Source organism: Suillus plorans, assembly GCF_016647745.1.
Source record: "Suillus plorans strain S12 chromosome Unknown HD556scaffold_1, whole genome shotgun sequence".
NCBI lineage: Eukaryota > Fungi > Basidiomycota > Agaricomycetes > Boletales > Suillaceae > Suillus > Suillus plorans.
Genome location: NW_024537385.1, coordinates 1678576 through 1696421, shown reverse-complemented (window position 1 = coordinate 1696421; position 17846 = coordinate 1678576). Strand labels below are relative to the sequence as shown.

The 17846-nt window shown below is 45.5% G+C and overlaps 7 protein-coding genes across 7 annotated transcripts; 3 read left to right on the top strand and 4 right to left on the bottom strand.

Moving 5' to 3' along the window:
* Positions 1-8: 8 nt before the first annotated feature.
* On the bottom strand, positions 9-1757 carry HD556DRAFT_1319334 (uncharacterized protein). Its single transcript, XM_041301275.1, has 6 exons — positions 1131-1757; positions 982-1071; positions 857-924; positions 689-809; positions 390-641; positions 9-336 (listed from the first exon to the last, which is right to left on the bottom strand). The coding sequence occupies exons 1-6, from the start codon at positions 1671-1673 to the stop codon at positions 190-192; spliced, it is 1221 nt and encodes a 406-aa protein (XP_041167965.1). The 5' UTR covers positions 1674-1757; the 3' UTR covers positions 9-189.
* On the bottom strand, positions 1758-4538 carry HD556DRAFT_1319328 (uncharacterized protein). The gene is made up of 16 exons (XM_041301274.1): positions 4370-4538; positions 4276-4315; positions 4181-4226; positions 4111-4130; positions 3927-4058; positions 3767-3881; positions 3642-3716; positions 3307-3586; positions 3144-3260; positions 2856-3093; positions 2571-2808; positions 2455-2522; positions 2306-2404; positions 2118-2256; positions 1964-2070; positions 1758-1912 (listed from the first exon to the last, which is right to left on the bottom strand). The coding sequence occupies exons 1-16, from the start codon at positions 4470-4472 to the stop codon at positions 1888-1890; spliced, it is 1842 nt and encodes a 613-aa protein (XP_041167964.1). The 5' UTR covers positions 4473-4538; the 3' UTR covers positions 1758-1887.
* On the bottom strand, positions 4539-5999 carry HD556DRAFT_1319318 (uncharacterized protein). The gene is made up of 6 exons (XM_041301273.1): positions 5932-5999; positions 5658-5878; positions 5376-5599; positions 5212-5312; positions 4965-5154; positions 4539-4912 (listed from the first exon to the last, which is right to left on the bottom strand). Exons 3-6 carry the CDS (start codon positions 5522-5524, stop codon positions 4666-4668), a joined length of 687 nt encoding a protein of 228 aa, XP_041167963.1. The 5' UTR covers positions 5525-5599; positions 5658-5878; positions 5932-5999; the 3' UTR covers positions 4539-4665.
* Positions 5892-9168, top strand: HD556DRAFT_1522633 (phosphoinositide polyphosphatase; the record flags this gene model as incomplete). The annotated part of the gene is made up of 14 exons (XM_041309199.1): positions 5892-6323; positions 6370-6577; positions 6636-6832; positions 6887-6987; positions 7036-7173; positions 7233-7302; positions 7352-7583; positions 7634-7750; positions 7804-8027; positions 8078-8209; positions 8261-8528; positions 8586-8654; positions 8703-8900; positions 8949-9168. Exons 1-14 carry the CDS (start codon positions 5945-5947, stop codon positions 9166-9168), a joined length of 2553 nt encoding a protein of 850 aa, XP_041167962.1. The 5' UTR covers positions 5892-5944.
* Positions 9169-9342: 174 nt separating this feature from the next.
* HD556DRAFT_1428407 (uncharacterized protein) lies at positions 9343-12400 on the bottom strand (the record flags this gene model as incomplete). Its single annotated transcript, XM_041304706.1, has 9 exons — positions 9343-9698; positions 9755-10107; positions 10207-10397; positions 10437-10552; positions 10620-10748; positions 11071-11617; positions 11663-11764; positions 11821-12108; positions 12170-12400. 9 exons carry the CDS (start codon positions 12398-12400, stop codon positions 9343-9345), a joined length of 2313 nt encoding a protein of 770 aa, XP_041167961.1.
* Positions 12401-12975: 575 nt separating this feature from the next.
* HD556DRAFT_1436018 (uncharacterized protein) lies at positions 12976-15229 on the top strand (the record flags this gene model as incomplete). The annotated part of the gene is made up of 5 exons (XM_041305501.1): positions 12976-13099; positions 13154-13374; positions 13427-13513; positions 13795-13960; positions 14856-15229. The coding sequence occupies 5 exons, from the start codon at positions 12976-12978 to the stop codon at positions 15227-15229; spliced, it is 972 nt and encodes a 323-aa protein (XP_041167960.1).
* A 191-nt stretch (positions 15230-15420) lies between these two features.
* HD556DRAFT_1436017 (uncharacterized protein) lies at positions 15421-16427 on the top strand (the record flags this gene model as incomplete). The annotated part of the gene is made up of 3 exons (XM_041305500.1): positions 15421-15699; positions 15762-16305; positions 16360-16427. 3 exons carry the CDS (start codon positions 15421-15423, stop codon positions 16425-16427), a joined length of 891 nt encoding a protein of 296 aa, XP_041167959.1.
* Positions 16428-17846: the final 1419 nt, after the last annotated feature.

Sequence of the window (17846 nt, the reverse complement as noted above, 5' to 3'; positions counted from 1 at the left end):
ATGAGGAAGCCAACTTCAATTCTTCAGCATCCGGGCTTGCCGCTTGGAACTTTTATACACCAAAATTATCACAATGGCTATGACACTAGCTATGGACCTCAATATTTATGGAACAAGGTAAGTGGAATTATGATGGATGGCAATGATCAACCGGGCACGGCTGAAGTCGACAGGGGCATTATCTTCATGTCATACAGTTTCTTCAACCTTCAAGAGTACCTTCTTCCCATACATTCCTTGACCTAAACGCGCTACGAGGTCACGAATCTTTACAGATGCACTGACATCACTCTCCGTCCCGCCAATCGTCAAAACTTCATAGTTAGGGTCCTGCAACTGGATAGCCTAGATGAGATGAAATACGAGCATCATTGAAGTTCCGTACATACCTTGTCATCTCGCATGAGGGCGGTCAATGTTTCAAGCAGTTCCTGACGTTGTTCCGAGGATTTATCGCTATACCAACGTGTTTGCCAAAAACCGTGACAAGTAAGGTTCTTGAAAATAAAGAGCGATGTTGGAAGTGAAAGAGGTTCCTTGGACATCGCCCCGTATGAAACAAGATGCGCGTTGTTCCCAAGTAGTCGAGCCATAAGGGTGGTCGTTTTGCCGCTTACGCAGTTGAGACCAAGGCGGATATCCTACAAAATACTAAGTTTATCGAAAGAAAAGATGGAGAAGTCAATACCTTGCCTCCAGTCCACGTTTTGACCTTCGCTCTCAAGGACTTCTCGGCGAGTTCGTCATATGTCACAACGTGTGTTGCACCCAGTGATTTCAAATGTTGTTTCAGCAGTCCAACATCATCTCTTTGGTTGAATGAGACAGGCCCGTAAATGTGGTAAATATGACATACCGGTCACGAATGAAGTTGATGGTCTTGTATCCCTTGGCAGCTGCGATTTGAATCACGGCTTGACCAACCTGAGAAGCAGACTGAGGTAAGGGTTGCCACCAGCGCACGAATAAGACCATACATACAGCACTGTTCGCACCGTTTTGCACAATCCAGTCTCCTTCTACAAGTTGGGCGAAGTCGTGCAACATGTTGTAAGCTGTTGGGGGGTTGACCTTCACCAACGTCGGAACTGAAGTAATCAAAATATCCAAGTGACAATGAAGAGACGTACGGTAATCGTAGCAGCCTGTGCTTCAGACAGACCCTGCTTGGGAACCTTTAGGACATCCGACATGGCAACGTTCTTCGCCGACGACCATGTTCCACTCTGAGGTTTGGTCATAACGACCCAATCATCCTTCCGCAGGCCGACAATGCCATCGCCCACATCTATCACTTTGCCAAGGCCCTCATTCCCCCCCACGAATAGTGGGTAATCCTTGGCCTGGGAGAGGGAAACATCAGGCTCTGGTTTCGCGGGGTAAATGCCCTCAATAACGTTGATGTCTGCAGGATTGATGGGCGCAAGCAGAAACCTTATGTTCACGGTGTTTGGAGGCGGAGGTGGCAGTTCGGGGAAGGAGAATGCAGTTAGGACACGAGCTGGGTCACCATTGGTATTGTAGACGATAGCTCGATTACCTGCCAACACCGATGACGTTGAGAAAGTATTGCTTGACACGTTACTTTGTAGTCGCCATGCGTGTTGCAACTGACAAGGTCGCTGCCAGCGTGCAAGTACTCTGGCACATGGGTGAACTAAACTCCGAGTCATCGTAGCTGCAACCACAATTTTCCCTCAGTCAGTTGGAGTTCGGAGTTGTGGTATGATGACAACACGGCAAACTATGCTCATCATCGTCGAGATCGGACAGATGAAACTATCAACGCAGTAAAGTACTACGATGTAACCAAATTGAAATCATAATTTTTATATTTTTCGCGTCTTTTTCAGATTCTACCTATTTTTGCATGTTAGAAATCGATGATCATCGCGATGCCCGAGCTAGATCACTGAATGGGTGTTAGGCACAATGAGAACGAGACAAGACAATGGAGTCCTACCCAAAGGCAACATCGATGCAGGCTTTCACATCTTTGTAGCTCACAACGAGACAGCTCTGTTCATCACGGGAAACGAGCATAATACGCTCGTCTGTGCCAGCGTCGAGCTAGCAAGAGCATGAGAAATGTTTCCAAGCAAATAAACAGGGAGTACCTTATTCAAACAAGCTAAGACATGCGAAAGATTGATGACTGGGTTACCGTTCTCGTCCACTTGATGAAAGACGTAGTCTCGGAAGAGCTTGATGATGTATCTATCGCCTGTTTCGGACCAGCGAGGCTCACGGGCGAACCTAAAATCAAGGTTGAGATGCTGTTCAAATTGAGCAGCGGTAGACGCACACGGGTCGCTCGTTGATAAAACCAAATTTGCAAAGAAGGCGAACCAGGCGCCCGTTTTCGAGCTCACTCATGAATTCAGCTTCAAGCCTGTTGACGGAACTAAGTTGTAGCATGAGCACAAGCGCTAGCATACATCTACTTTCGTTTACCTGTGCATATCGTCCATTTCGTGGAGCAATCGATTCGTTCCGATCATGTCTATTACTTGTGTGATACTCTGAAAGTTTGTTAGACGCAGGCTATACCGATAATGAGAAAGGCCAACCTTGTGTGGACCTGGTTTAGAGATCAAATAAAGAGCAAGAGCCTTCACATCAGCGGAGTACTGGCGACCTATCATGTCAAGTGCTTTAGGGAGTGTGTTCATGGCTGCAAGATTATTACAACAGAGAGCAAACACAAGACGGCCAAACATTGCGAGGTCCTCTTGTTGGGCGATCGCAGAATCTTGGCGGGGATCGTACATCAGAACGTCTGCAATACCGCACGAGCCAATATGAATTCTGCTCGCAGACATAAGATGAATCAGATACGAGATGACAGAACACACCTGTTCTTGCCCGTGACCATGATTTTGGTTGCGTCAACCATGCGTACTGCGAGGCCCGCTTCATGCACTACTTTGGTGGCACTGGCAATTTGGATGATGTACGACCATAAAGTCGCCTCGGGTAATGCCGCTGAGAAAGTTGAAAGACGGCCATGCTGAAATACAGGCGGCCTCTGTTTAATGTGCATCTCAAAGAGAGTCTGAGCATCCGGATAGTATTCATACGCGACCACCAAAGCTGATTTACGTTTGTCAGAGCAAGCGAAGTTGCATAAGGGTCCAACGTACAATTGTCGTTGAATGCACGAGTAGTGAATGCTTCGCGGACACGAACGATACTTGGATGCTCAACACGCGACCACGTTTCGATAGCTCCAAATGCAGCTTGATGCATCAACCTGAAATCTGCACAAGTCAACAATATGGGGTAAATGCTATGGGTATAACTAACTTTCGATGCGACGAAGAGCATATGATATACCATCGTTGGAACTAGTTGCGCGATAGACGGTAGAGTACCAACTGAAGAACTTGCGTCGCTCGGTGACAGAAGGTTCAAGAAGAGCTAGGGAATGATATCCCTGAAGTTCATCAGGTAGGTTATGTCCAGGTAGTGGGACAAGTTGTGAGGCTTCCGAGCGTCTGTGCAGCTCCTCGCGAATTGTATCAGAGACAAAATGCGTCGAGGGAAAGGCATCCGGAGTAGGGTGCGAGTAGAGATGATAATCCAACTACACACAATAAAGGTAACACATCCTTCCATGCAGATTGGCAAGAGAAGCTTACAGGTTGCCTTACAAACGTAGCCTGTTGAGATTGATAGAAATTACTCATTGGTGAGGCATGGTCGTCATAATCCACCTGAAGTAGATATAAGCCTAGTGAAAACATATATAAGGACATATTCGCACCTGCTGATACTGATTGACTAATTGATGCTCCAATGTCTGAGGTGTCTGATTGGAGACAGAATCTCCATAATCCTCGTATTCGGTATGATTCGGATAAAAGGTTGAAGGCGAGGGGCTACACAAATCTCAGTAGTTGTATGGTAATGCATAGAGGTCTTACGAAGGAGTGAATGGCGATGCCGAAGTCGGAGAAGGAGATGTAATGGCATGAAAAGGTGCTTTTGGCACAAAGATGGGAGCATTGACGGCCTGCGCAGAAAGTGAAGCAGAAAGAGGTGATTCTGGACATGGCCTAGAGAGATCATAAGCGCTTGAGGCAGTCAAGGATCGAAAACCTTCCGTACAGGTTGTTTGAACCTTCAACCTGAAGAACATTGAGAGGGTATACTATCAACAAGTTTGCACTGCACATACTGGTGGATGATAATAGATACAACCTTTGTCCTGATAACGACAAGATCTGCGTGACGCATTAAAATACTACCTCGCCGCTGAAGAGTTGATTTTACCCATAAATCAATATATTCCTACATTGACGCTGAGGAGAATCTGATGAACCGGGTTAAGTTATGCATGGATATTTGCGTCAATCGAAGGTACTACCTCTCTTGGCCTGCAATTTAGCCTTGTCATCATGTTCTGCCGGATTGACAATCTTGATGGCAGAACTTGAGGACTGTGGCCTTTGGCTTGAGAAATAGGCCATAGGAACCTCCAGATTGCTGCCGCCAGGTGATGTTTGTCAATCAACGGGATCTGAGAGCGCTGAGCTACAAGCAGTGCCAAGCAACAATTCTGCGGGGTTAGGGTTATGACATATGTACGACTACAAATCTGCGCTGCATACGAGCCACAAATAGGATGTGATGATACGTAGGTCGTGGTATACTCGCAACAAGTTATTCAATTTTAAACTTTTTGCACTCTATCTTAGGACTCTTATTCACCTTCCCGACTGGCTCAGATTGCATTGATGGTATGACTGGAGATGGACTACGTTTGCGCTTGATGCCTTCCTTATTTCCCTCCTGTTTGGCGCGTTGCTTTGCAAACATGGCCTCGATACCGTCTTTGCGTGTTGCAACGGGCTGGACAAAGGCGGGAGATTCGGCACCAACTTTGCCAACTTCCTTTGGAACTTGATAGCTGCATACAATCATCAGTGCTCGAGATACGATCAAGGAAGAAAAGGGCACACCATATTAGACCTTCAGACGGTCGTAACAGTTTACCAAGTTCGGCGGACCAAGCATTCGAGCTGGTATCAAGCCACTTAGTGACATCGGCGTCGGATGTAAGAATGACAGGTTGGCGGTCGTGCAGCCAACTAAGTGATTTGCTGGCGCTCGTTGTAATTATAGCAAAAACGTAGTTTGGAATTGTTTCCTCTTCAAGCCGTCAGTATTGTGGGCGAGTAGTGTCCGCTGGTCAGCGATGATGCGCACCTGAAACGTGATAAAGTCCAGCCATGAGCATCACCTTCTCATCGGCATTTTTCGTAAAGTGTGGAAGCTTGGCCTTGCCTTTTGTCTGCCACTCGTAGTACCTGATAGAGGATTAGTTCCAGAAACATCATGATCTTGAATTGAAAACTCGAATAAGTGCGCACCCCTGGCTAACAACGACACAGCGATTACTGCTTCTGTATTTGTTCCACATCCCTGCACTTTCCATGATGTTTTCCGAGCGTGCATTGATAGCTTGTTGACCTTTTGCATGAATCTTACCATAAGGGATGCCCCACCGCATGGTCTGCATTTGAAGGTCGGGTGAAGAAGCATTACGCCTGCGAATGACAGGCGCCTGAGAGTTTGGTGCAATGTTATAGCGGGGCTATAATTCAGGAAGTATCTCATGGTTTGCTTTCATGGGTGTGGAGAACAGAACTCACCACGAAATTGTCTTCGTTTACCCATTCACCAATTTCGAGATTGGGGTATCCAGGTAAAGCGCGTATTTCGGCACGCTAGTTACGTTAAATAGCTGAAGCAAGTTGTGATAGAAACTGACCTGTAGACCTAGGGCATATCGTCCACACATGGTTAGAGGAAAACTTAGGGGGTGGGCTTGGTCGGCAGCTGAAGCAGACTTCACGATCGGCGCTTGCCGTACCTTAGGTAAGTAAGAATTAAGTACTACATCCCACTACTACTAGTAGTACTTACCTGCCAGGCTGCCATGGATCGACTAGTGTCACAGTCAGATCCGCTGAGCTCATCGACATTACCCGCCGCTGGGTTTCAGGGTAAAGCTGCGGAGTCGTCAGACAAGTCCATACAACCCCCTGCCAATTGTAATTTGGTACCCAAGTTCTCTGCGTTCAACAAGTTCATTTTATACGAGAACAAACTGCGCTTCTATATCGTCGCCTCTAATGCCTCTGACTCGCGGCACCGGATTGTCAAGATTGACCGCACCTCACAAACCGACATCGCCATTGTCGAGGACGACACCGACTATAGCGGCAAGCAAATGAGCAACATGCTCAAGATGCTGGAGGATGGTAACAAGGGATCTGGCGGGCTTGGTAAGGCACGCATAATCTTTGGTATTGCAGGTATGCCGCACCAGTACGTTTATCGTAAGTCGCTGACCAGACCAAGGATTTGTGAAGTTCACCGCTGGGTGGTACATGATCGTCATATCAAAGCGTTCTGTTGTGGCACTTCTTGGTGGCCACTATTTATACCATTGTGAGAACACGGAGATGATAGCTGTTGCATCCAATCACAAGATTGACCGTCCTGCCGAGGAGCAGCGCCTTGCGAATATGTTCAAGCAAGTTGACATATCGAAAAACTTTTACTTCAGGTGGGCAATATTCAAGTGCGTGAGCTCTCCTAATTGGTTCCACTATGCCTCAATCCAGTTACTCATACGATATCACCTCTACGCTTCAAAATAACCTCACCAAGCCAAAACGTTTCAATGGTACCAGATGGCCCTTCAATGATCGATACGTTTGGAATTTTCACATGATCGCTGCACCTCTCAAGGATTCCCCTGCCACTGGCGTCCGTCGTCCATGGCTACTGCCACTCATACATGGTCATGTGGACCAGGCCAGTAAGTGCATCGGCCGTTTGCGCTCCTGCATCATAATGCTTAGTGCGCTACCAGAACTTACTGTACTCGGGCGTGTAGTCTTTGTAACGCTTATTGCCCGTCGGTCGCGCCATTATGCCGGAGCTCGATATTTGACCCGCGGTGTCAATGAAGAGGTACGGAACTAGTGTATCAAATAATCCTTTTCCTCAAGCATTTACCAGGGAAACGTTGCAAACGAGGTTGAGACCGAGCAAATTGTATCAGAAGCACTAACGACACCATTTTACTTTCCTCCCACCGGTCCCTCAACAGGCGAATGTCAACGTCGGCCGAGCCCTCAGTACACCAGTTACGTCCAGGTACGGACCAATGCAATCATGCGATCTATCATAGTCTTACATCAGTCGAACCTTCTTAGTACAGGGGAAGCATTCCCATATACTGGACACAGGAAACTACTAGTATGACTCCCCGACCACCTATTGAAAGTACGTCCGTTGAGACCATCAACTTACCTTTATTTTGACACATCCCAAGTCAATGTTGTAGATCCCTTCTATGTTGCTGCTTCTCGTCACTTCGATGACCTTTTTGCACGATACGGCGCACCAATCACAATTCTTAACCTCATCAAACGGCGGGAGCCGCAGCCACGCGAATCGAAGTTGTTGGATGAGTACACTCAATGCGTCAAATATTTGAACCAATTTCTGCCGGATGAGTACAAGATGGTTTATCGGGCTTGGGATATGTCACGGGCATACAAAGAGTATGAACTTCATGCAATATTGGCGCTTCGCTGTCTCAATATGACTGTAGGAAAACACAAGATGTTATAAGCTACCTTGAGGACATAGCAGAGGTATCCATTCAAATGACTGGATTCTTTCATTCTGGCGCGGAACCACTCGCTCATGGTCTCCATAATGGCAATTTGTGTGTATTGCACTCGTCTTTTTCAAATGTCATGTTAACTTTGTCCTTCCTAGTGAAGAGAACGAACATTTCCGTCGTTCCATCTTGCTGCAGAATGGTGTATGCCGCACAAATTGTGTCGACTGCCTAGATCGTACGAATGCAGCACAATTTGTTTTCGGGAAGCGTGCTCTGGGCCACCAGTTATATGCCCTCGGTGTTGTTGCTAGTCCGAATCTCCCATTCGATTCAGATGCGGTAAACATGTTGACTGAAATGTATCATGACCATGGAGATAGTTGAGTTTGTCATATAACTTATGTTAGCTATCGCTGATATTTTGTTTAGCCATCGCGCTGCAGTATACCGGTAGTGCACTTGTGAATCGGGTAGAAACATATCGCAGGATGCCTCACTGGAACAGTCACTCGAGGGACATCATCGAAAACATCCGCCGTTTTTATGCCAACTCCCTTCTCGGTACCTACTTGTCTTGTACTCACCCACCCCATAACTGACAAGTCCATCTAGACGCAGACAAACAAGCAGCAATAAATCTATTTCTCGGCGTGGCAGCTGAACGCAGCTTGGCGCTTCCTCCGAAACGTGGTCAGTACCAGAAATGGTTCCAGAAGCGACATCTCCAGGTGTTGTACGACGTGATGGAGTGCTCGTCAGCATTGTGCAACTTTGTCAACGTAGGCGGAGAATTTTGGGCGGAGTACTACCGACCACTTTTATTCACATCGCTGGGAAAGCATTTTGCGTACTCCATGAATAGCACATTGAAGCTACCAGGGTAAGCAGTACTGTACAGGAGCGAGATCATTGCTAATTTGTCCGTCATCATCCACAGGAAGACTCTGAAGGACATTGCTTACAGTCCATTTCTCCCTCACAGCACTCATCCAACACACCATCCACGGTATGTATCCGATTTAGTCCATGATATTTAATGCAGACTGTTTCCCAGGCTCATGGCTGGAGTTCGTCGTTGGATCGGCACATATCCTTCGTCTCAGCATGAGTTTTCCAAGAAGGCATTAACCTCCAAACAAGAAGTGTTGAAATCAGATCTGCCTTCCACTGATGATCCTCGCTCATCAGCTGCGCTTGCCAAGAGGTTGTTGCATCCAGACGTGCCAGTCGAGGAGCAAACAGAGTATTTGAAGTGAGTTTGTCTGGGTTATAATAGAGACAGTAGCTAAGCTTTTTTCAGATATGTTGATCAGTGTTTTGCTTTGCTAGAGGCATGCAATGATGAAGCAGAACCTGAAGACAAAGAAATATATGAAAGGTTTGTCAGAAAGTCAAAGGGTGTTGTGGAGGAGGGTAATTCCTGTGACATTTATGTCACCTATGTTAGAACCATGCAAGCAGAGGATGTAGATACATATGGAGAGGACTTAGTAGCTACTTATGAACAATGGCTGGGATAAACAATAGAAGAGCTCAGAGTATAATGCTCATCAGGAAAACCCTCCTGCACAAAACTAGACAAAGATAGTCAAAATTATGTGAACTTCAATAAAAAGACAAGAATATTACAAACTATGGATAAGATCAATAATTTCTTGCTAAACTTCAACATTCTATAATGAAGTTATAATATGCTATCTAATTGTTACAAACATATGCCTATTAATATAAGAATTAATAAAAAAAGTGTTACATTGTTCGAGGACTTCGCTACTTGTCCATTGACGAGGTGCAACAGGTCCGAACTTTGGAATAAGATGAACACTTTGGTGGATATTTGCGACAGGTATAATGCTTGCAACTCTCTTACCTGATTGCACAACACAGCTAACTTTGAACATTCCATGGTTTGAATCAGGTGTAAGAGGAAACCGAGTGAACCACTCTACATAGGTGAGATGTTTGGGAGGCTGGATTGTGGTAGGGAACATCGTTGTAATAGAATTCTGTGGGATCAAGAATATGACACGAATCTGACCTACATGGTAGCCTGTTGAAAATATATCATTTGTGACTGTCTATCATCCTTGAGAATCACAAACTGACCTTCAATACCTACAGAACGGCCAGTCCCATCATTAATAAGCACAGTATCAAATCGTGCTGGGACGTCAGTGCCTGTTTGACTGGTGGCTGCATGGCGAGGCTTGATGTGCGCGCTATCCACTGTGACACACAGATCACTGTGTCCCTGTGCATCAACAGATTGCCATTTGACTACATGATATACAGGAAGTGTATGGAATGGAAGGTGAATAGTGGCAGCAAGGTCTTTGAGGTGGCGATGAGTGGTGGCTTCATGTGGATGATGCAGCTGTGCAACATATCTCACAAGTGCCTCACAAAAGTACATGGCCCCATACCCCATGACTAATTTCTGAATTGGGACACCTTTCACACTCGGATGCTTCGTTAATGTTTGAACACAGTTGAAAGACAGGTTTGGTGGACATGGTTGGTATCAAATGAGATTGCTGTGGAGGCGCCACATGACATACCTCTCATGTCGAATGATCTTCTCTTTGTGTTTGAGCCACTGAGTCATTTGGACAAACTCATCTTTGTGGTTTGTCGTGCGATACACATCTTTGGCCAAGTCAATGTGGAGGTGCTCAGTATATTCTGTATTATAATTGTCAGTCATGCCAAAAGTCTGGATCATCAACATATAGTGCCAGGCTGCATGGAGCTTTGGGAGATTGAAATTGTTTCAGATTCCAAGGTTGACAATGATCTGCTTGTTGTCATGAAAAAAATTGAGGGCTTCCATGAGAAGAGTCAACACTTTGGAACTATGGCAAGGATATTGCGCGAGGTACAAGAAGTCAAGTAAACCTCTGATGGCTCAGTGCAAGTTGATTGGAGAGTCAGATGTCAACAATAATGCCAAGTAGAAAACAGCATATCTGACTATGCTCTGTACTACTAATTCGTGAGAGGCTAGTGATGCCTTTCATAAATAGACAAATATGGTGATTTGGGGGGAGCCTCTGACATCTGGCATCTATTTCGGCTGCTCCAAATGTGTAACGGTTACACCCTACTTCAGCTCCCGGTTATCTGTTCCTAGTTGATATTGTTTCTGTCTGACTCCATTCTCCCTTCTACTTACCGGTTTCATAGTTATCTGGCTTGTGTCGGCCGAGCCCTGCATTACCCGCATTGTTTCCTATCCTTCCCGTTTAGATACTGCATGACATCGGCTGTTCAGTAGACCTTAAGTATCGCACATAGTCGTAGTATTAGGGCAGAGTTGTTTGAACCCCCGAATTGGAGACTTTGATCCTGTCACTTACGTTCGAACTCTCTCCTCTCTTTGTGCCGTTGCCTTTGAGCCTTATCTGCTAAATAGCCAATGTCACAAAATGCCTCGGCCAGCCAACCAAGGAGATGCTTGATTAAACCCTGATATAATTGGTGGAGTACATCTGGTGTGACGGCTTGGAAGATGTTGGTATAGGGTAGGGGCTCCCAGAACGGATGTATAATGGGCTTAATTCCAGCTTCACGGCATGCACGCACAAATTTGATATCTCCATGGTCAATTGCAGCCAATGCATCGAGGACAATGTCAAGGTTGTGCATCTCGAAAGGTGTGGCATTGCTTCCAAGTTCGTCTGGTGGTATGTCACATTTGGGACATTCTGTGACTTTGACTCCTGTAGCCAAGACTTGCTTGGGGTAGTCACCAACAAAACAAGAAAATAAGGGATGACTGCGATGCAGGATACCATTGCCACTTTTCATAACAATACCATCTAAGCCAGCTTCCTCCAGTGGTGCTAAGATACGGCCCATGCACACGTGATACAGATTTGCAATGGTTCGGAGTCGTGAAGCCTTGTTGGTGATGTGCTTGAGACGAGTGGTAGGAAGATAAGCGAGAAGAATATGGGCACAACGAGAGGGCTTTCAGCAAATTTCCTTAGGAATATTGCTGATAGTAAGGTAGACTGGGTAGGCTGTTTTATTTTGGAACATCGTTACTTGAGTCTTGTCACTCAAAATGATAATCAGAATGATAGTAGCACCCAGTTTGTGCTGATCAAGCTTTTTCTATTTAATATGTCAGTTATGTTTAATGAGCAGAAGTCTTCAAAATACAAACTTACCTGGGTATCCCACCACAATTTACCAGTATGCATATCATGGAACAATTGGATAGTTTGTTCCTTGTCTGCATAGTGGTGTTCTGGTGTGAAGACCAGAAAATCTGCAAAATCTGGGTCTCCATACAGAGCCTTGACACACTTGATAACATCCCTATAGAAAATGTTGAAGGCCTCGCCTGAAATGACAATTTGTTCACACCTGAACTTTGGGTGACCAGGAAGCTGCTTGTCGATGATCTTGTTCAATTCCCTTGAGTTTTTGTAAGAAAGACCAAGCTTTTCATGGACCTGGCGACAAAAATAGACAGATTACCTACAACTCATGTGAGATTAATATACAATCACTCACTCCATTGATACCGAGTAAGTCCAAAAATGTGGTTGAAGTTGGACCGCATAATTTAGCCCATTGTGTAACTTTCCAGTCCACCCGAGAGTCAAAGGGGGCATAGGGATTCATAGTGTCGTTGATAACGGTAGCATATGCAGTGTTAGCATTGCAGATGTCATCTTGTGGGATGGGCTGCCCTGCTCGAGCATCAGGGTATCGCACAATAGTGATTCTATCTTCCTGAAGCATGTGTTTCTCGATCTGCTGATGCAACCCATGATCCTGGCTATTCATCTCTGTGCTGTCTTCTTCAGCAGCTCCAAGTTGGTCCTCTAAATCCCTTCCAGTTATGAGGGGTTCCCATTCAGTATTGTCAAGGCCAGGTATATCATTCTCGGAATCTGCGCCATCACTACTTTCACTGCTGTTGGCATACTGTCTCATGTCATTAGGCCATTGAATTTCATCTTCCTCGTAAGTACCAAAAAAGTCACCTTTAAACTCAGGTCATTGATCATCAACTTCTACTTCGGTTTCCATAGGATCATCTGAAAGAGTTGGAGTTAGAGAGTGGACATTTGAGTGTGATGCAGCAAGCACAGCCATGCAGCGTTGATTCCTGGTTTTAGCTAAATGTTGGCTTAAACCCATGGCCTAAAAAGTCGTGTAACATCTGGTGCATTGGACCATAGTGATAGCAGGGAATTGTACACCACTACCAGATACTAGCCCATCTGCTGTTGACGTCATTTTTCAGGCTCTGCTATCATATATCAATGGTATATTGTCCGACAAGTCTGGAGGTCAGATTCACATGCAATAAGATGGACAGCTCATCATCCTCATCTCCTGTTCAGTCAAGCAGTCCACATTCATCCTCTGCTCAAATGAGCAGTCCCACAATTCTGTCTTCACCTGACTCCTCAAGTCCATCTGGAATGACTCTCTGTAATCCAGGCCAAAGATCAATCTCCTCAGGCTCTTTAAACACAATAAACACAGTGTTAAATGCCTTACATCTGAGCGTTTCACAGCAAAGCAAACCTGCACCTTCTCAAGCAGATGAGAGCCTTTTCTTTAAGAGTGACAAAACATCTAATTCTCGATTGTCAAGGAAGTATCTTTCATACCCTCCCAATCCAGCTCCATTAGAGCTTCATTATGCAGCTCAGGAGATGAAGTCAAAATTCCAACTGGAATTCTCATTGGAAGAAACACAGAAGGTATGGTATATTTACTTCCAGACACCAATAACTCATTGATATGGTCTGAAAGCTTCAAGAACAATTGGAGAGCGGCCTCTCCCAAATGTCGACTCCAACCTTGTACAAAGGATACAAGGCCAAGCTTGCAAGTCGCGAGGTTGCACGCTAACACATGATGTTGGCAATATAGGAAATTGATGAGGTTGCGCAATATGAAGCATTCCTCATTAGCATCTATGGCAAAAATGAACGATGATTCAAGATGGCAGAAGGGGAATTGCAGGCTTCAGAAAGATTTTTTCACAGTGTGGCCAGGCAGAACTTGAAAATGATAAGTGATATCTTCAAGCCGTCTACGAGGACGAATGTGAGATCCTCCATGTCAGCAGTACCCAAACTGACCAGATTGCAAAACTCCTCAATTCACACGTCAAGCAGGCATTTTTGAAGCCTGCTGCAGCATTTCCTCCTCACCCTAGCAGTGGACTTCCCTGCATTGGCACTAGGGAACCCTCTGAACCCTCAGACCCAGACTTGTCTGATGAATCTCATCCAGACGAGTTACCAGAAGACTCGGACCATGGCTCCGAAGATTCATGCCAAGGTGCGGGCTCTGAAAAGTCAGCTGGCTGATAATTGCCCTTCCAGCAGTACGGGAAATCCTCAATTCATAAGCATTCAACTCCTCACAAGTTGCAGGCTCCCTTTTATCACTCAGATCACACTTCTTGTCCTACATTCAATCTTTTTTTCTCATATACTGTAAGGCACTCTCACTTTATACAATCTTACACACTACTTTCATTCTTCACCTTCAGTGACCCTTCTAGAATTCAATGCCTACCAACATATCAACATCTCAACATCTCAAATAACCACTACTGCAACAAGATGGGGCTAAGAATTCTACTATGCCAAGTCCAGAGAGCTTTAGAAAGCCGCACTTTATGCTTGCCAGTGTTGCAGCTCTGTATTTATATTCCTTTGTGCCAGGTTTCAGCAATGCAGAGTGTCATGCTGCAGCTCAGACATAAATCACATTAAGATGGCATCCACTATCACACTGGAGTAGGGGACCCCTAGGAGGAGGGTGAGAGTAGAGAGAGGTTTGGCAGTGTTTGGGTCAGGTTTAGCCGAGGGAGTGTTGTTTGTTAGAGCAGCTGGAGGCAGTAGGAGGCCTTAGGTCTTAGTTGTCATTCAATAGCAAAGTCTGCAGGCATAGCCCACTCCAACTGGTGAACAGAGCAAGTTCGTCTCGACCAAGCTTCACAATTGGTTTTCCCCCTTTAAGCCCAGAGTTTATAGTCCAGAGTTCAGAGCACAAAGTTTAAAGCCCAGAGTCCAAATGGAGAAGTCGGAAGCCTTGTGGAATACATGAGCAGATGACCCAACCAGTCAAGTACAAGAGAGTTAAGAAACACGAGGAGAACATGTTGCAAAGCATAGCATTTTTATTCATGAACCGAGAAATGATACTGACGATGAATAAGTCTCTTTAGCCAAACTGTCTAAGACAAAGAAATTACCACCTAGGGGACCAGGAGGCAAGTTCCTACCCAAGTCTCACTTGGACCCCAAAAACTCCAGTAGTGCGTTCACCTCATCAGCTTCGTTACCTCTTGATACACCGGAGATGAATGAACAGCAACTTACACCAGACAAAGAAGAACCGGAAGATCGTGAAGTCTCAGATCGCGAAGTTAACAAGGATTTAAGAGAAGACGACAAAGAGTCATTACCTGATGCACCAAGACCAAATACAATACTTCTCCCAGCCTTTCAGTGGGACACAGGTGTTTCACAGACTATCCCTAGAGAATCAAGCACTCAAATTGTTCCATCAGTGCAACCACCAACAAGCACACGCAACTAAAGCTACAATGTCAATGACGTTAGCTTACTCCCCACCCTTGTTTCATGGATGCAATGATGAAAACTCAGCTAACATCGCTATCAATCATATCTCAGACAAAGCGATAATGATTCTGCTGCTCAGTATGTTCATTTCAGCAGGCTCAGATGCAGATGTATGTGTATGGGCCTAGGAGCATCACAGAAAGCTACATGGGTGCAAGCCAAGCACTATTCTTGACAAAGTGGCCAGTGATAATTGTCGCGGGAAAGACACAGAGGGAGTACCAGAAAGACCTACTGGAACTGCGATTCAAAGAGGAGGAAGTCGGAGAATTGGTCACGGTAGCAGGGATTGCAACATGGGCGCACATTCAATTCCACAACAAGTTAAAAACACTTGTGAAGGACGCAGGAGTAGAAAATGTACCCATTCTAATCCAACCAGTCCGTGAAGCACTCCCACAAGCTCTTAGAGACCTGACATCAGCGGTGCCCACAGACTGGAACATGTTCCTAAACGAGATCAAAACATCAACATCGATACCTTGCAGGAGAAAGTGAAGAGGTTGAAAGAGAGGAAGGAGGCAGAGAAAGCTGAGAACGCGCGCATCACACGATTGGAGAGCCAACAAGATCCCATTGAAGTTCTATGCTTGCAGATGCAGCAAATGTCAATTGGAGCTAACACCCAGAACACAGAAGTAAAAACACCCCAAAGAACTATGGGAAACGCACCTGTAGATGCAGCAATAACAAGAAGGCCAGTGAGATATGTCACAGCTAATCAAGGGCAAACCAATCAGCATCCTAGAGGACAACCGCCAATGCAAGAGGAGCAAGACACATTACACACCTGTATCAATGAACTGCAGCACCACGCAGATTCAAATGACGGACAAGCAGCATATAGGGAACAGCTGAGATGCTGGGCAGTGAAATGGAGAGAAGGAGCTAGATGCACGGAGAGAACACCCTTCCCATTGACACCTGGAACAGTGCAAATCTGTTCAGGTGAATGTTTCGGATATGGTACACATGGGCATATTGGACCAATGTGTCCCCTCCCAGAAAATGTGCAATTGCCAAAGAACGAGAGTATGTGGTGCAGTGCTTGCACACGGATCCTCGGCATGTTCAACAGGACTTCAGCTCCACAGATCAACTTCATTATAGATGAGATCATAGATCAGGGAAAAGAGAATGAGTTGTTGGCATAGAGGATAGCTGAATGACCCAAGAATACTTAGTACCTCAACTGTCTGGACAGTCAGTCCTGGTGTGCAAGGAAAAGATGAACAAGGACCAACATACCTTCCCCATCGAACATGTTCAGTCTACAAATCATGTTGTTATACAACCATCTGACATGCAATACAACATTGTTAATTTGTATTCGACGGACGAAGGAGAAACTCGACAAGACTGCCAACCATTCTGGCAACACATCACATTCACAGGACCACAAGGAGAGGTTGTACAGGTCAAAGTGCTCTTCGACGAAGGCGCAATGGTCAGTGCAATGTGTGCAACAGTATTCGACAAGATAAAATATCGTTTGGGAGACTGGAAGGCATCAACAAAGCAGTTAAGAATGGCCAATGGGACATTAGTCTCATCAAAAGGAACATGGAAAGGCGAAGTTACGATAGCGATAGCAGAGGTCAAAGCACAAGGAGAATTTGAGGTCTTCAACAGCGGCAGAGGGTGGAAATTCCTGTTAGAAAAGCCAATGCTGCAAGTGTTCAAGGCTATACACGAGTACAAGACGATGGTCCACATAACAGAGAAGGAAGCATCGACGACCATCTACAACCAGAACCAGGAAATGCCAGCAGAGACAGAAATGTCCAAAGATAAGACCCAGGAGGAAGGAAGTCCCAAAGAGCATACTGTCCCAATATGCATTCTGTCAGATGACAGACAGATATCAGAAGACATGGTCAAAACAATGTGCAAAGCGATACCAGCAAACTTCCTAGACAACGACGCGGAGGTCTGCACAAGGACCGCAGACCCAAGGAACCCTAAGAGGGTACCATACATAGTGAAGGCAGTACAGATTGGTAACGACCTCAGCCTGGAGGAATGAGAGGAAGTCAAAGAACTCATCTCAAGATACACAGATATCTTCGCATGCTCGCTGTTAGAGATTATACCAGTTCCAGGAGCGGTACATTGCTTGAATATTCCAGAAGGGACCATGTTCAAACTACGAGTCCATCAATGAGCCCTTACACCTCTGCAAACACAGTTCTTACACGGGAAAATTGATGAGATGCTAGCTGCAGGCATTATCAAGAAAGCACACCCAGAGACTGTCAAATGTTGCGCCACCACGGTCTTAGCCCAGAAAGTGCACAAACATGGAGGACTCACCTTAGAGGAGCTATGGTATAAGGTCAACGAACAATGTACACAGAATAAAACCATCAGTGTTTGTACTGCCAGAGAGAGAAGTTCCAGCAGAAACATCGCAGAGCGTACCACCAGGCCTGCAAAAGTGGTGCATATGCCAGAACTTTAATGAGGTTAACCGGCACATGGTGATCACACCTATGCCATAGGGAGATATTAGAGCCAAGCAACAACGGTTAAGTAGATACAAGTACGTCTTGGTATTTGACTTCATGTCTGGA

Excerpts from the sequence above, each read along its gene's own strand:
- HD556DRAFT_1319334 (XM_041301275.1), bottom strand. The coding sequence starts at position 1,673 with ATGACTCGGAGTTTAGTTCACCCATGTGCCAGAGTACTTGCACGCTGG. Across the intron at positions 925-981 it reads AAAACGGTGCGAACAGTGCT|GTTGGTCAAGCCGTGATTCA; the intron begins GTATGTATGGTC and ends TCTGCTTCTCAG. Across the intron at positions 642-688 it reads AAACGTGGACTGGAGGCAAG|GATATCCGCCTTGGTCTCAA; the intron begins GTATTGACTTCT and ends AGTATTTTGTAG.
- HD556DRAFT_1319328 (XM_041301274.1), bottom strand. The coding sequence starts at position 4,472 with ATGGCCTATTTCTCAAGCCAAAGGCCACAGTCCTCAAGTTCTGCCATC. Across the intron at positions 4,131-4,180 it reads GTATCTATTATCATCCACCA|GTTGAAGGTTCAAACAACCT; the intron begins GTATGTGCAGTG and ends AATGTTCTTCAG. Across the intron at positions 3,094-3,143 it reads TCGTGCATTCAACGACAATT|CTTTGGTGGTCGCGTATGAA; the intron begins GTACGTTGGACC and ends AACGTAAATCAG.
- HD556DRAFT_1319318 (XM_041301273.1), bottom strand. The coding sequence starts at position 5,524 with ATGCAGACCATGCGGTGGGGCATCCCTTATGGTAAGATTCATGCAAAA. Across the intron at positions 5,313-5,375 it reads TGTGTCGTTGTTAGCCAGGG|GTACTACGAGTGGCAGACAA; the intron begins GTGCGCACTTAT and ends ATCCTCTATCAG. Across the intron at positions 4,913-4,964 it reads CCGTCTGAAGGTCTAATATG|CTATCAAGTTCCAAAGGAAG; the intron begins GTGTGCCCTTTT and ends GATTGTATGCAG.